Genomic DNA, 14,759 nt, shown 5'->3' with positions numbered 1-14,759 from the left:
TGCAGGGAGCAGGGAGGTAAAGACTGAGAAAAAAAAAACCAGCCAGTCCCTGGAGGTTTGAATTCACACACTCTGAGTAATACTAAATAAACACATTTGTTATTTCCTTCAGTAATTAGAAATCGTAGCTGAAGAAGTTTTCACCATCATCCTTCTTTTCTTAGTGTTAATGGTGGCTTGTCACATCCACTATACTCTAAAGCCTCACATGGCAGACTCTGGGGTAAGCACAGGTGGTAGCATGTTCTCTCTTTTCCTTGTCCAGGTGGCTAAGATGATAGGTTACACAACCAGCTTCAGCTCAGACAGGGTCAATTATGCTTCTACAATGATGCCCAAATCCTTCTTCTGCATGTTGTTGGATCACATGTCAACCATCCAAGAGTTAATTTTAGTTTAGTGAGTATCAGTTCACTCAGCTGCTGGGAGGAAGACAACTAAGATCTGGAGCTCTTAGATGGATTGCTAATGCAGGTATTGGTTCATCGGTCTGCTCATAACCATTCTTCTTTCTGGGAGGTTTTGCAGGGAGCATGGAGGTAAAGACTGAGAAAAAAAAACCAGCCAGTCCCTGGAGGTTTGAATTCACACACTCTGAGTAATACTAAATAAACACATTTGTTATTTCCTTCAGTAATTAGAAATCGTAGCTGAAGAAGTTTTCACCATCATCCTTCTTTTCTTAGTGTTAATGGTGGCTTGTCACATCCACTATACTCTAAAGCCTCAGAATGATGCAGGAGCAACAAATAAAAAGAGCTCTGAGAGAAAAAGGAATTTGCCAGTGTTTACAAGATTAAGAGAAACAACTTCTGAAGTTGTCACATCAGCCAGCATCTCTCAGTGCAGTCAGTCATTTTGTCTGCAGGGATAGAAGGCATCTTAGATCCCTCTATACTGCTTATTCATGAGCTGGCACTTCTGGAGTTTCCCAGCTGTTCAAAGAGGCAGGAGAGACTGGGGGGAATTTAAAATTTGATCCTAGAAACTCTGGCTTCACCTGAGGCCTCGCCTGTCATAATAAAGTCAGGATCTCATGCCACTAAGTATGCTTCCTCCTGCATTAAAAAAAAAAAAAAGCCACTTTTTTTTTCTCTCTTATTCTTTAGCCCCTTCAACAGAAAACGTAAGTAAGCTAAAGCAAACAAGCCATGCTAATCCTGGAATAAAAGTAACCATGCAGAAGGAAAGCCCATCTAGAGTTGAATCTGGTGAGAAACATCAAGGGAAACAGCTTCTACTAATACCTCATCAGCAGAATGTAGACTAGATAAATGTCAGCCCAGTGCTGAAGGGGGCAGGAGACTGGTGACACAAAATATGGAAAAAAACAAAGTACTTAGTGTCTTTGTCACCTTCTTTACTGGGAAAAGCAGCCTTCAGGCATCTCAGGTTCCTATTACTAGAGGGAAAGTCCAGGGCAAAGAAAGTTCACTCTGGGTGAAGAAGGATCGGGTTAAGGAACATTCAAACAGACCGGACATGTATAAGTTCCAACAGGATACACCCACAGGAACTGTGGGAGTTTGCCAATGCCACTGCAAGACCACTCTCAATTATCTTTAAAAGATCATGGCAATTGAGAAAGGTCCCTGAGGACTGGAAGAAAGCAAGTATCACTCCTGTCTTCAAGAAAGGCAAGAATTAGTATCTGGGGAACTATAAACTGATCAGACACACCTCTATTCCTGGGGAAGGTAATGGAGCAAATTATCCTGCAAACCATTTTCAAATGTGTTAGGGATATGCAGATGACTGGGACTGGTCGGTATGGCTTTATGATGAGGGAATCTGGGCTCATGAAGTTCAGCAAACCAAGTCCTGCACCTGGGCAGGAACAGCTCCAGGCAGCAGGATAGGCTGGGCACCAACTGACTGAAGAGCAGCTTGGCAGAAAAGGACGTGGTGTCTTGGTGGACATGAAGTTGACCTTGAGCCAGCAACGTGCCCTTGTGGCAAAGAAGGGCAATGGTCTCCTGGGCTGTGTTAGGAGGACTGTGGCCAGCAGACTGAGGGAGGTGATCCTTCCCTGCTCCTCAGCCCTGGTGACATACATCTGGGTCCAGTGTCTAGCTCTGGGCTCCCCAGTTCAAAAGAGATGTGGACCTACTGGAAAGAGTTCAGCGAAGGGCCACAAAGATGATAACCAATCTGTCATATGAGGAAAGGCTGCAAGAGCTGGGACTGTTCAACCTGCAGAAGAGAAGGCTCAGGGGAGTATAATCAATGTATAAATACCAGATAGGAGGTTGTAGAATAGATGGAGCAGAACTTTTCTCAGTGGTGCCCCATGAAAGGACAAGAGGCAAACAAACACAAACTGAAATACAGGAAATCCCACTTAAACATAAGAAAAAGCTTCTTTACTGTGAGAGTGGCTAAACACTAGAATAGGTTGCCTGGAGGGGTTCTGGAGTCTCCGTCCTTGCAGATACTCAGAACCTGACCAGACTCAGTGTTAGGCAAACTGCTCCACATGATCCTGCTCTGAGCAGGGCTGGATATCCAGAGGTGCCTGTCAGCCTCAACCGATTCTATGAAGATTCAGTCACTAGGCAGCACGCTTGTAAGACCTGTACAAGTGGTAAAACTCTCTGCAGCACAGTAGGACAATGCAGCCGTCTCTACGTCAATGTGCACCTCTTAGACAAATCAGAAACCTGTAACGTTATCTGTCTGGCTGTCTATGGAATCACAGGTGTCATCACTTACTTTGGCTTAGCATTCAGCTCCTGAATGCTCCACTTACACTTCAAAGAAATTAAAAATGCATATAGAAGAAAGACTGCTTGTGAAAGATTATAGCGGGCTTTGCTTTGCAAGTTCTTCCACTGGCAACAGGAAGTAGGTGTGGCTTGTAACTCTAGTGCTGCTATATAAAAAGGCCTGTCCACAGTTAAGATAAAATCCTTATTGAACCTACCGGAATGCCACTGGCACTACTATCTCTCTCCTCCCATACTTTTCTGTAATTCCCTCAGACAGACTTATTTTGGCTTGAAACTTTCCATATTTGCACTTTGTCCAGAAGCAAAGCTTTTTGGATAGTTTTAGCAAAATCTGTTATTTTTTTCCTCTCAACTTTTGTCCAAGCTCAAATTACTTCCAAACAAAAATAGTTCCAGAAATGAGGTCTGACTACAAAACATTTTCAACAGAATATAGGGGGAGTTTGTCTGATCTGTTAAAATGTAGTAAAAGCATAAAATATACTGGATCTAATGATCCAATCTATTACAGTCCAAATTACCATGTCATTCCATGTAACAAATCAAGATCTATAGACATGCAGCTGTATAAGACCTGGAAAGAGGTATGAGCCTTTTTTGCACATCTCTAAACCGCATCAACCCACTTGGAATATAAAATAATCATCAATCTTTTCTGATTTTCCTCATTTAAAATAAAAATACAAAGAGTAGTTTAAATAACAAGATGGGGTATTTGTAATACCGTAGTCACCTACAGACCATGACCTTGTTTGGATATAACTGATGATAAAAGTGTTTTTTCAACGGTGTTTGGCTAATGGAAAAAAATGAACTTTCCTCACAGAAAGCCTAGCCCTTTTAAAAATAAAAAGCACAGACTGAAAACATCTAGAAAAGAAATAATTAAAAATCTTCTCCCCTTTCTAACCAGGAGACCCTTCAATATCCTACTACCTTTTTAACACAACCTCATCCTGCAGTTTATCAGCCACTGCTGTGAGATATTTTTTTCACTAGTGGCCAGAAGAGGGAAAACCACAATGCAGTGATGATTTAACCCCATTCCTATAGCCTTTCTTTTCCTCCTCTTCTTCTTCCTTCTGCTGCAGCTCATTCTAACCTGCTTTGCGCGAGCACTTTCCTGGTACCCTTTTCTAGTAATTAACAACAGTACAATACTCAAGCAATGCTCAAAACTGAACACAAGACATTTGTTCATCTTCACTGCTTGCTGGCATAAAAATAAATCTTACACATAATTATCTATCCCATACAGCAATCTGGAGATAAGCAAAAGGCTAAATTAGCTTGCTGGAAAACAATACAAGCCTGCACTCATATTTGTAATGTGCACTCAGAAAAACTCAGAACTGTGTAGAAATGGATCTGCTTTCTGCATTATATTCTGTGATGTTATTTACCTCATTTAGACAATTAATATGAAACAAATTAAAAAAAGAACCCCCCATGTAGTCAAACAAGAGATAATGAGGAATTGTGCTGCTAAAAGTGGCAGGCTGGCACTGTCCTTTGAGCAGAGCTGTTTGGAAGAACAGATGAGAGCAGAGGCCAGACCAGTATCAAAGCCAGAGTATAATTAGAGACAATTTCAAAGTCAAACTAGAGCCCCCAGAGAAGACAGGGAACCTGTCTAGATTCAAAAGTATGACGGAAAAGCATGCGAAGAGCACTCCTAGTGCTTGGAGATCAAGGTATGTGCACATAAGCCACACATCAAGGGTGTTCGTATAGGCCCAGGCAGCGCTGCAGTATAGCAGTGTTGGGTGAATCCTAACTCTGCTCTACTGGAAGAGGCAATCAGAAGACAAAGAAGGGGGTAACTGGGAAGGGTTTTAGGACTGTCACGAAGGTTGAGGACAAAAAAGACTGGGTAAGGACAGGGATCTGCACTGCTCCTGCAGTGCTTCTGGTCTCTGAGGCAGAGCTGTGCACAGTAGTGACAGTGAAGACAGTCTGAGGCTAAAGAGTGGGAAGAGAAGGAAACTGATGGGAGGGGAGACAAATGACAGAAAAGCGTCTTAAAGACATGTGATTTGTCCAGTGCAGCTGCTGGGATGCAGGGTGTGTGTGTAAGGAAAGTAAGAGGCTCTCTTCTCTCAAAGGATCCTGTTCCTGGGACAGGGCAGACTCAGAGTGACACTTGCATCCACACCCATCCATTTGCACGGGCTGCTCATCACTCAGTTGTGCCTCAGTCACTGGAGCATCAGCATCTGTGACTAGCTCCTGACAGAAGACTAACGACCTGCAACTGACAAAACTGACACCCAGGGCTGACATATGCAGTGGTCAGGAACATTAGCCCAGGCAGGATAAGCGTCATCAGAACACCGGCAGTGGAGTACAGCAAAGCCCTGGTCTTAGCTTACAGAGAGACGTGACCAAAATCTACATAACTGCCTGCTTCATTATCCTTCATGACAGGGAGTTGCACAGAACAGTGATAACATAGGAAGATAGCACATCGCAATCTTCACGCATGACTGAACAGACGTTTACCAGCCACCTTTCATTACTTCCCTGCCCTCACATACAGGACCCTTGTTATGATAATTTTTTAACCACAACTCCCTGCTGCAAGTGAGGAGATTCTCACAGACTTCAAATACCAATGCTTTTAGAGTGTTTAAGTAAACACTTTCCTTGCCTTGTCTAGATCTCCCATCCTTACTAAAGCAGTAGCCACTGAGACTGGAAAACATCACATGGATCTTGACACCAGTTTCAGTTCTCTCCCTTTCCCAAGACCCATATGGTTCATGGTGGAGGGTATGCAATACTTCCTGGGAAGTAGCATCTGTCTTTTCAAACACGGATTCTCACTTCTTCCCTTCCCTGGAGCTAGAACAAAGGACAGGAGTCATAGCAAACCAATCCTGTTTACACCCTCCACCCAGCCCTAGTCTGAAGTGTGGGTGTTAACCTCAGTGAGTTGGATATGCTGCTAGTTGTGCCTATGGATTCCCACTGGCTGCGAAAAGGCAGAAAATGGAGTAGGTTTCCCCATCTGGGCCCAATGCTCTGCTCCAGAACAGTGGCAGGCAAAATTTTGTGGTAGTTGTGGAAGTGCAGTGAAAGAGGTAAGGAACTGAAGCAGGAAGAGAAATGTAAAAGTATGCCTTGCCTCTCCCCTTGTATTTATCGAGCCCCTTAGATTCACACAATTTGGCATGTTATTCTTTTGGATGTGTTCTTGAAAGGTTTATTCAAGCACTGGTGCATCCACTGACTTGCTACGTTTCATCTCAGCTCCCTGTTTCTCCTACTCTTCTGCCTTGGTTGGCCAGAGTATAAAGATGTATGTCTAAGAGCTGTTCATTTTGTGTATGCACTGTACTTGGTTCAGTATCTTTGGCTATGCATATAACAAATAAGTCTGTAACTAATAAATATTGCAGTCAATGCACACACTGTCAGCTCTTCGCATACATAAGAAAAACACTATCCTACACTGAAAAAGTTTTCCTACTAGGGTACAACTATCGGGGCACAGCTGTGTTTTGCATCCACCATGGTAAAAGTACTGACCCTTCTTTAAACTGAAGCAAGCATTTGTAAAAAGCTTCTAACGGATGTGGGAAGAATGTGTCCAGGCTGAAGGGCACCTCAATCACATACCAGCTCCAAATGCAAAGAAGAAACTCTTGTCTGGGTACTCTTCCAGCAGGTCCTTCACCCTCCTGCCCATTCGCTCATTTCGCTTGTAGATGAGCTCCTGACGGAAGTAGCTGTCTATCTCTTGGGCAGTAATGCGTTCATGGGCTGGAAGTGTAGCATTAATGAAATTTGGGACCTACAGTAGAAAAAAAAAATGTCTTCATGAAAGGGGCATTTATTTCACAGGCAGCCATCATGCACAGGCATTTTGCTCCGTCATTGAACGTGGCAATTGCCATGTCTCTCAAGGCACATCCGGTAGGACAAACCCAAAGAAAACTAAAAAATGACTCAGCGTACTTCTAGTAATCCATAGTGCTTCATTTCTCTCAACATTATCATTTCATAAGCCAGCCAGCTGATTTTTTTTTTTGATGCAAAGTCAACAAATACTCTGTTTGCCACATCACAGATTGTAAATCCTGATTGCTTGGCTGAAGAAAGTAAATATTTGCCCCTGGCTATCTTTTGCTACATACCTCTTCTCTAAATTGCCATAGGTATGACATATGACTATAATGATAATTACACTCTTCTGAGAGAGTTTGACTGGTATCAGACCCCCCAGGCCATCAAAGAATAACTGTGTAATTTGAACTAGTTAACAAAAACATCCCCAAACTTTCCAAAAGAAAGAGGTCCAGATTTTGTCAGGAGAGGAAGTATTACCACCTCCAGTTCCCCTGTCCTCAAGGTACCTTTTAAAATGCCGGCTTCCTCCCCTGGAGTCCCCAGGACAGCTGTGGCTACACACTATCCTGACCGCTTGCTAGTGGAGAGAAACGGGGGTCTGGAGTTGCAACCACCCTGAGTTCTTGAGAAGCAGCTTTGGGCGCTGTGTCTGCAGGAACTGCTAAGGAAAGGGTCTGCAAGTGGTGGTTTCTAGGGGCAGAGCCACTAAGCCAGGTGCTTTCCCTTGCAAGGCTGCAGCTCTGGAGCCACTCAGACTGATACCAACTGTTTCCAAAGGGTTCTTAGCCCACAGTGGATTATCTACTGGGCAAGCACAGGGTCAAATACAACTTGCAGAGTAGTTCTGCTTAAAAATGTAAGCTGATAGTGTTGCAGGCTATTACAACTCAGCTCTGCTGTGAAGGGGGAGTGCCCTGCAGTGGAGACTCTCGTGTAACTAAAGGGCACTTTCTCTCTCAGAGACAGGCATGTCTCAGCAAGAGATGTTCTCCCCAAGGATCTCAAGGCAACGCCATCTGTCTGCAGTCTGTGACACCTCAGCAGAATAGTGATGCAGCATCTGTATGCTCTTACAGTGCTGGCCTCCTTTGAAAAGCCCTTTGAAATCTATGAATGAAGTGTACTGTGTGTAAGAGCTAAGCAGTGTTAAAGAACAGCTTGCCTGCACCTGCAGGCTGAAGGGTGTGCAGGAGAGGAAGGTAACAACACACACGGAAAGCTCAGTACCGAAGAAGCAAGGGTTAGTATGACAGTATTTCCAGCTCTGCAGCACTGCACTGTATATATCAAAAGAACGTAAGAACATGGTTACTCAGCAGGGAAAGCCCAGGTACCAACACCCACTTGTTCAGCACTGCGAGGCTAGAGCCTATGTTTTCACTGATGTGAACGAATTGCCAGGCAGTACCTCATGGACAAGAATAGAGAGGCCTGATGTCTCAGTCTGAGGTTAGCTAATCTAACAGCCCAAACAGGCCAAATTGGTCCCTGCTGGGCATTTTCTCGTGGTCTGAAGATCAGAGCATTGCATTCCACTGTGCTGCTTAGGAAACCATCTCCATAAACCAAGTCTGTGAGGCCTCAGAAGGTTTTCTTTTTCTTAATATTCAGTCTAAATCTATCTTTTCTTTGTTTCACTCCATTTCTCTTCTTTGGACCTTGCCCACAGTACACAATCATATTGAAAGGCGACATTAAAAAGCTTGCAACTTGCCCAGCCTTACACAAGCGTCCAAGTCACAAGTGCATTTCTCTGTCGCTATTTGCACAAAAAAGCCTGCTGCTCTCTGTTGGCGCTAAGTTCGCTCATACCTAAGCTAGCATAATTCCACAGGATCCTTAAGAAAATAAAGGATTAACTCATAGAGCTTTGACACTAAAGCAAACACAGCACTCGCCCAAAAAGGAAAGCCAGGTGCGCCTTCATTGCTTGCGTGCAGCAAGACAGGGGTGAGGTGGAGCAGACTCCTGGGACAGGAGGTGCAGGAAAGCGGACACACCAGGGAGCCAGTGACGTGCTCTCGGCCCTCGCCTGCAAAGGGCCTGCCTGAGGAGAGATGAGTGTGAGTGAGACAGGGGTTAGCGCTATGGGGACATGTGCGTAGTACAAGGGCTGTGGTGGCAAGACTCACTTGAGAAGTGTCATGGTTGAAGATGATGGAGCTGAGGTCCCCACAGTTGTAATGCTTGATAAGGTCTTCTGTCGTATAGGGGATCTGGAAACTGCCTGCTCGGAGGCTCTCCTGCTGCAAGAGAGTCTGATTCAAAGCAAAGACCACCTGAGGGAGGGGGAGAGGGAGGAAAAGACAGAGTTCCTGGTGAGTTCTCGTCTCGCCCCTTGAGAAGGTCACAGACATGCAGCCGCCCACCAAGGGCTCTCTGAAGCTGCTCCCACTCCAAGCGCGCCAGTCCGCACGTTGCCAACCCGTGCCTCCTCCGGGTCTGCAGGTACTCACACCTCAGGTCCCAGAAGCCTGCTCATAGGGAACTGACTCTCCACACGTAACTCCAGGAGGTTTTGCCCGTGACAAGATTAATACAGAAGATACAAAGGGGCAGACTGAAATAGGGGCAATCTTGCTCCCCTAGATGACAGTTTGCCAGAACACCATAGCGCCCTAAGGCCTGATGGGCTCCTATCCCCACAGCTCCTCAGCCACCTACCTAAATTAAGCATGGCTTCTCCTTGTTTGCCCTTTCTTCCTCATCTGCAAGGAACATTAACACTGTTGTTTCGGGCTTTGTGTCTCCTCCTCCCACACACACCATTTATTTCAGGCAGGAATGGCTCTCTGGAGCAGGCCAGGGAAGGATGGTGGCTGCTGGGGGACGCAGGCGGCCATTCTCCCTGCAACCAAAGTCTGAGGGCAGTGGCCCCACAGTGGCCCAGCACTCTCCCTCAGCTGACTGCCCTTGCAGGCACAGGGGCTGCCACTGGCCCCGCTCCCTCCTCTTCCTCGGCTCTCACCTGGGAACGCAAACACTCCCATTCCCTTTGCCTCAAGCTGAACCAGCATGGCTGCCACAGCTCCTACCCCCAGGGAGCCTCTCCCTTGACCAGAAAGGGAGAAGATCAGCAGAGGTCTCCTCCAGGTGTTGCTCCTTCCCCACCTACAGCACAGCATGGCTCTCCCAGGGCGGTGGCCTGACCCAGAGCGTGCTGCTGTTCCAGCTGCCTCCACCTAGGGCAACGAGCATCGAGTGAGGATGACCACCACGGAAAAGGCACAAGAGAGCAGTTTGGAGCAACACTTGACAGGGGCCTCTGGAGCCAAACAGATGATGCAGCACCTGTGTACCTCTCCCTGGCTGCTCCAGCTGCTGCAGCGGGCAGTCACCAAGCCCCGAAAAGGCAGGGAGCTGAGGAAGGACTTGGGGCAGAAAGCCCCCAGGCTGAGCACGAGATGCCAATGGGCACGCCGGCAGGGCGTGGAGCTGGTTACTCACCCGCGCAGACAGCAGCTCTCTATCAGCATGTGGCAAGTAAAACTCTGCCATTGCTCCTGAACACAGAGCTTATTGAAGCTACCGCTGGTTTGCACACCAAGACTCGACAACTCTAACAAGCCTTCCTACTACCTAATGGCTTATAATTTATTTCCAAAGGAAGTTAGCTGAGAGAAATTGCTGAGGTCTTGAAACACATTTCAAAAGTTACTCTTGGGAGGGTTATTTTCCAAGCTCTGGTGACTCTCTGCAGCCTGATGAGGGCTCTGTGTAATTAACTCCTTCTGGATATTTCATCAAAAGCACTCTGGAGCTGGAGGTATTCACCAACACCATGAAACTCACACATGAGTAAGCGTATGCTTAATGTACTGAGATTATTGAACCAGATCTTGGGATTACAGGACAGGGCAAATGTGGGAACAAACAAGTGCAGTTTGCCCTCCCCCAGCACAACAATCGGTCTCATACAGAAAAGTGCAGGTCCCACCAAACTTGAAATCATGCTGTCCCCACTACAGCAAGAGCTGCCCACCTGGATCCAAACCACTGTATTTAACCAAATATGAAAGCGCATAAGTTGGGGGTTGGACTAGATGACCACTAGTGGTCCCTTCCAACCCTAAACATTCTATGATTCTATAATTTAGCATTAGTTCTGGAAGGGTGTTCATGAATAGCAACATTCACTTCCATCTCAAGTTTTTAAAAAAGGCAAGAATTCACTTTGTTGGTACAAATTGCACCTGATTAAAAGAATACCTGCAGGTAGACAGTCAGGAAAGTTGCATCAAACCATCCAGTGGCCATCTTGCAAAGGACCTCTGTTTAATTTGGAAGTAAATTAAACCAAAACAAATTGAAACCACTTCATGTCTGAACAAAAGTTTGCATGCAGGCTGGGGTTTATTGCACTCTGAAGCCATCGTTTTCCATTTGTTTGGCTTCACTTCCCACACAGAAAAGCCCTAATGGATGTTAATGACCAGATGAGATTCATTGAGAGACAAGCCAAATCCATGCTGAAAATGTGGGGTTTCTACAGCCAGGACTGCTAGGTCATGCCAGGAAAATCTTGTATGTACAAGCAGTCCAGCCAAAAGCACTTCCATGGGAATGGCTTATTTTGTAAGTTATTTGACTACCATAGCAGCATCCACTTGGACAATTTACCATTAAAGCAATACGTCCCTTTCTATACTCTGCAGCTGCTGAAACAATGACAGACAGTCCCTGTCCACAGAGCAGGAATAAGACCTGCAGCAGATACCCTGAGCTGATTAGGTAGCTCTGCCTCAACGTAGAGTAAGCACATCAAAGAGGTTTTGCAATCTCTACTGTTTGATTTTCATCCAAACACAAACCAGTGGAGGGTAACGGGCTTCTGTGGAGAAAACACCATCCTGCTGGGTGAGACGTGAGAACAAAGCAAACCTTCCTCTCTCTGCTGTACTCCCACAGCCTGCACTCCTGCTGTTGCCTGCTCTGCATGCTACCTTCTGCTCCACACACATATCTTCCCTCCTCCCTTGCAGTGTACTTCAGGTGAAACAAATTCACTCTCCTCCAAACAGACCTGGCCTGGACTGTAGCGGCCAGGTCGAGCCACACAGGCATCTTCCTTCCTCATGCCCACCTACTGACCATAAGAAACTAGCAAAGAGCTAAATAAATCTGTCTCAGTTTAAAACCAGAATGACTACCTGCAGTTATGGAGGATTACTGCACACATTTACACAGGAATAGAGGCAACTCACCCCCCTCCTCTCATATTTCTAAACTTATTGCTGGCATGACACAAAGCTGTAGTGGTGAGGTAGCTTTGGCAGCTCTCTGGTCTTTGCTAAGAGTACATCTTTCTGGGTGTGGAGGTGGGAGACTTGATACTGGACATGTGAAGAAAGCACCTGAAGGGCTTGCCTGCCCAGCTGGGGAAGCATCTAAGACCCTTCACAAACAGATGGTTCACGTTTCACCTCGAAGAACAAAGTGTCCAAGCTCACTGGCCAAGACTCCTACACCCCATCCTGACCACAAGTGCTTGGGGTTGGAGGATCCAGCAGGCTGCCAATGGACCTCACAGCCCGGTCAGTGGGTTTGCGTGGCACTGCATTGGCTGTTTGTCTTTGCCATGGAGGACTACAGAGGGCTGTTCCCTGCTAAGTCAGACTTCCCCATGAGCAATATCTTTCCCCATTTGGATCTATACCTGCATCCTATCACTGTGCATAGCACCTAAGAGAGAAGTCACACCTGAAGCCCACCCAGAAGGGGGACTTTCACCTTGGCATTGTGAGGGACAGACAGAGGTGGTCTCACCTCCTTTGATGACAGCAGCAGCAGCCCAAGTCCTTCTGCACCGTTTTTAACCACAGTCCAAGCAGTGGGGGCAAGAGAAGTCAAGATATGACAAATGGGCAGAAACCAAAAGAGCATCAATGTCCTTGACAATTAGCCCTCCCTAGTGAGTTAGGGTAACTCATGTCATCAGGCTTTGCACAGCCTCCCTGGGGGAAGTGTAACTCCCTGGCAAAAAGAAGAGGGGTGTGGGGGTGAAGAGGGAGGAGCTGTCTGCAGTACCAGGTGTTGCTTCAAGCTGCGCCCTGGTGAGAAGGTTATCTTCGGTAAATAGTAATGGATAAACACTGTCAAGATCTCAAGAGAAGGAAGATTCGTTAACCTACTGTTCTTAAAGGATTTAATTTGCTGAGGTGGGTCTTGCTCAGAGGTTGATAACTCTTATCTGTCATTATTTCTCAAAGAAAACATTAGACTAGGTGCAAAGTGACACTTAAGGAAGACCACAGCCACCAAACTCTGAGGATTGCATCTCAGTCTTGTTTACCAGATGTGAAAAGCTGAAGGAAGTCGACAGAGCATGAGAAGCAGGGATGAGATCAGCAGATGATCTGCAACTGCTATATTTGCTTGGCACAAATACTGCTTGCCTTCCCAGCTCTCCATTCAATCCTGCAGTCCTTTCACTTCCAGTAAGTCCAAGGAGTTAAGAAGACAACAGAAGGGAAGTAGAAAAGAAATTTTCAATTTTTCTTGTAAAGCAAAACCAAGAATTTGTGCTGTGCTGAGCTCCTCCAGCAAGTGATACAGAAAGTATGCATCTGTCTTCCAGGTATCTCTTGCATTGCACTGTGGTTTACTAATTCGAAAATCTTTCCTGTGTTGGATTCCACAGAAATCACTCCACATCCCCCCCCAGCAACTCTACCCTACTCTGCTCCATTAAGTATATTCATACTAGCATCAAAGCTTCTCCTGAAAAGATGTATTCAGAGAACAAAAGTAACAAGTTTATTAGAAAGGGATTTTTTTCCTCCCACCTCCCATTTCCACTGTGATCTCTCTGTCTTCCCGCAACCCTCTCCCTTTTTGTACTGTGGAAAAAATCGATTAAGCTCTCTGGTATACATATTGCTGCAAGCCTCATTCTCCTCCTGGAGATTTCTTCAGCTGTCAGGAGACACTTGTCCCCTTTGCTAGCATTGTTGGAGTGGCCTGCTAGGCTAAGGGGGTGGGGAAAAGGGGGTTAGAGCCCGGCAGATGCCTTTTTTGTCAAAGACAAAAGACCCCCTGCCATCCTCTCCACTTTTCAGCACTTTCATCCACACTGGATCAAAGTGCTGTTCTGCATATGAAAGGAACCTGGCATTATGTGCCTCAAATTAGCCTATCGCCATCCCGCTAGCCTCCAAGTCTTCCCAACAAAAGCGCTCACATCTGTTCCATCATTTGCCTCATCTTCTGTTTTTTTTTTCTCCGCTCTCAGTTTTTGAGGGCCATTCAGCCCCTTGAATTATAGTCTGAGGTAGCATCTTCCTTGCTCTGGGATCGCTCAGCCGGACAATTTGCTTTTAATTGTCTTAAGGAATCGTGGGCTGCTTTTGGGCCCTTCCCAGCGACTAACTGCATCCATTACAGCTTCCATCCAGCCTCTTCAGCCAATTCTTTCCCTCTTCCTCCTCCTTCTCAAAAGCGTTTCTTTCCTTGCTCTTCACCTGGAGGAGACCATTGCTTCTCTGGGCCAGTGAACACTACTGCCCAAATCAAAGTGAGCCTCAAATCAAAGGCATCATGACTATGAAAGTCAATAATCCTCCTTTGTCATGGTAATGGTCCAGCAGGCCAAGTGCTGAGAAGAAAGCGGGATTCCTCACTCCAATGTGACACAACTCCTTAGATGTCTGCTGCCCATGCCCCAGCTGCCTTCAAGGCAGAAAGTTGGGACTGGCCTTCCCAAAGCCTGGAAACCTGAACCCACCTGCCATGAGGATCCCTGAAAACACCAGGCTGCACACAGAGGCGGAAGTAGTCTGATTTTGGCAGGGGCCAAAGGAGGTTTAACCCATCATCTACAGCCTTCAGAGGAGCCTAAGTCACTTTCAGGGCTGTTGGACCAGATGAGACGCTTCCTGTGGCCCCTGCAACAAGCTTTTGTAAAGAAGAAAGAAAAAGGAAGCAACTCCCCAAACCTGGACCACTTTTGTGAGAAAGACTGGATTCAGGTGACTAGTAGAGACAGGTTATCTGAGGGACTCACCCAGAGGACAAGAGAATAAACAGTAAAACAAGTCTCTGAAACAAAAAAGAAATTGAAACTATTCTAGGTTGCCTATGAGCGACATGTTTCCCATGGGCTTGGTTTTGTTTATGGCTTTTGTTCTCAAAGGCTAGCATGGCAAGCAGAAGGAGCACCTTTTCTCTAGCATGATCATC

At 46.0% G+C, this 14,759-nt stretch overlaps 1 protein-coding gene across 1 annotated transcript in view; it reads right to left on the bottom strand.

Annotated features, from left to right (window-relative positions):
- Nucleotides 1-14,759, bottom strand: part of LOC104124491 (metalloprotease TIKI1) — a 74,791-nt gene that overhangs the window by 18,766 nt on the left and 41,266 nt on the right. The window contains exons 3-4 of the mRNA XM_009636832.1: nt 8,714-8,860; nt 6,351-6,525 (exon numbers count right to left, since the gene is read on the bottom strand). Of these exons, the coding sequence (XP_009635127.1) occupies nt 6,351-6,525; nt 8,714-8,860 (322 nt within the window). The remainder of the gene's footprint in view (nt 1-6,350; nt 6,526-8,713; nt 8,861-14,759) is intronic.

Source organism: Egretta garzetta, unplaced genomic scaffold (assembly GCF_000687185.1).
Source record: "Egretta garzetta isolate BGI_Z169 unplaced genomic scaffold, ASM68718v1 scaffold604, whole genome shotgun sequence".
NCBI lineage: Eukaryota > Metazoa > Chordata > Aves > Pelecaniformes > Ardeidae > Egretta > Egretta garzetta.
The sequence above is the reverse complement of the archived record's forward strand: the minus strand, read 5'-3'. Positions and strand labels throughout refer to the sequence as shown.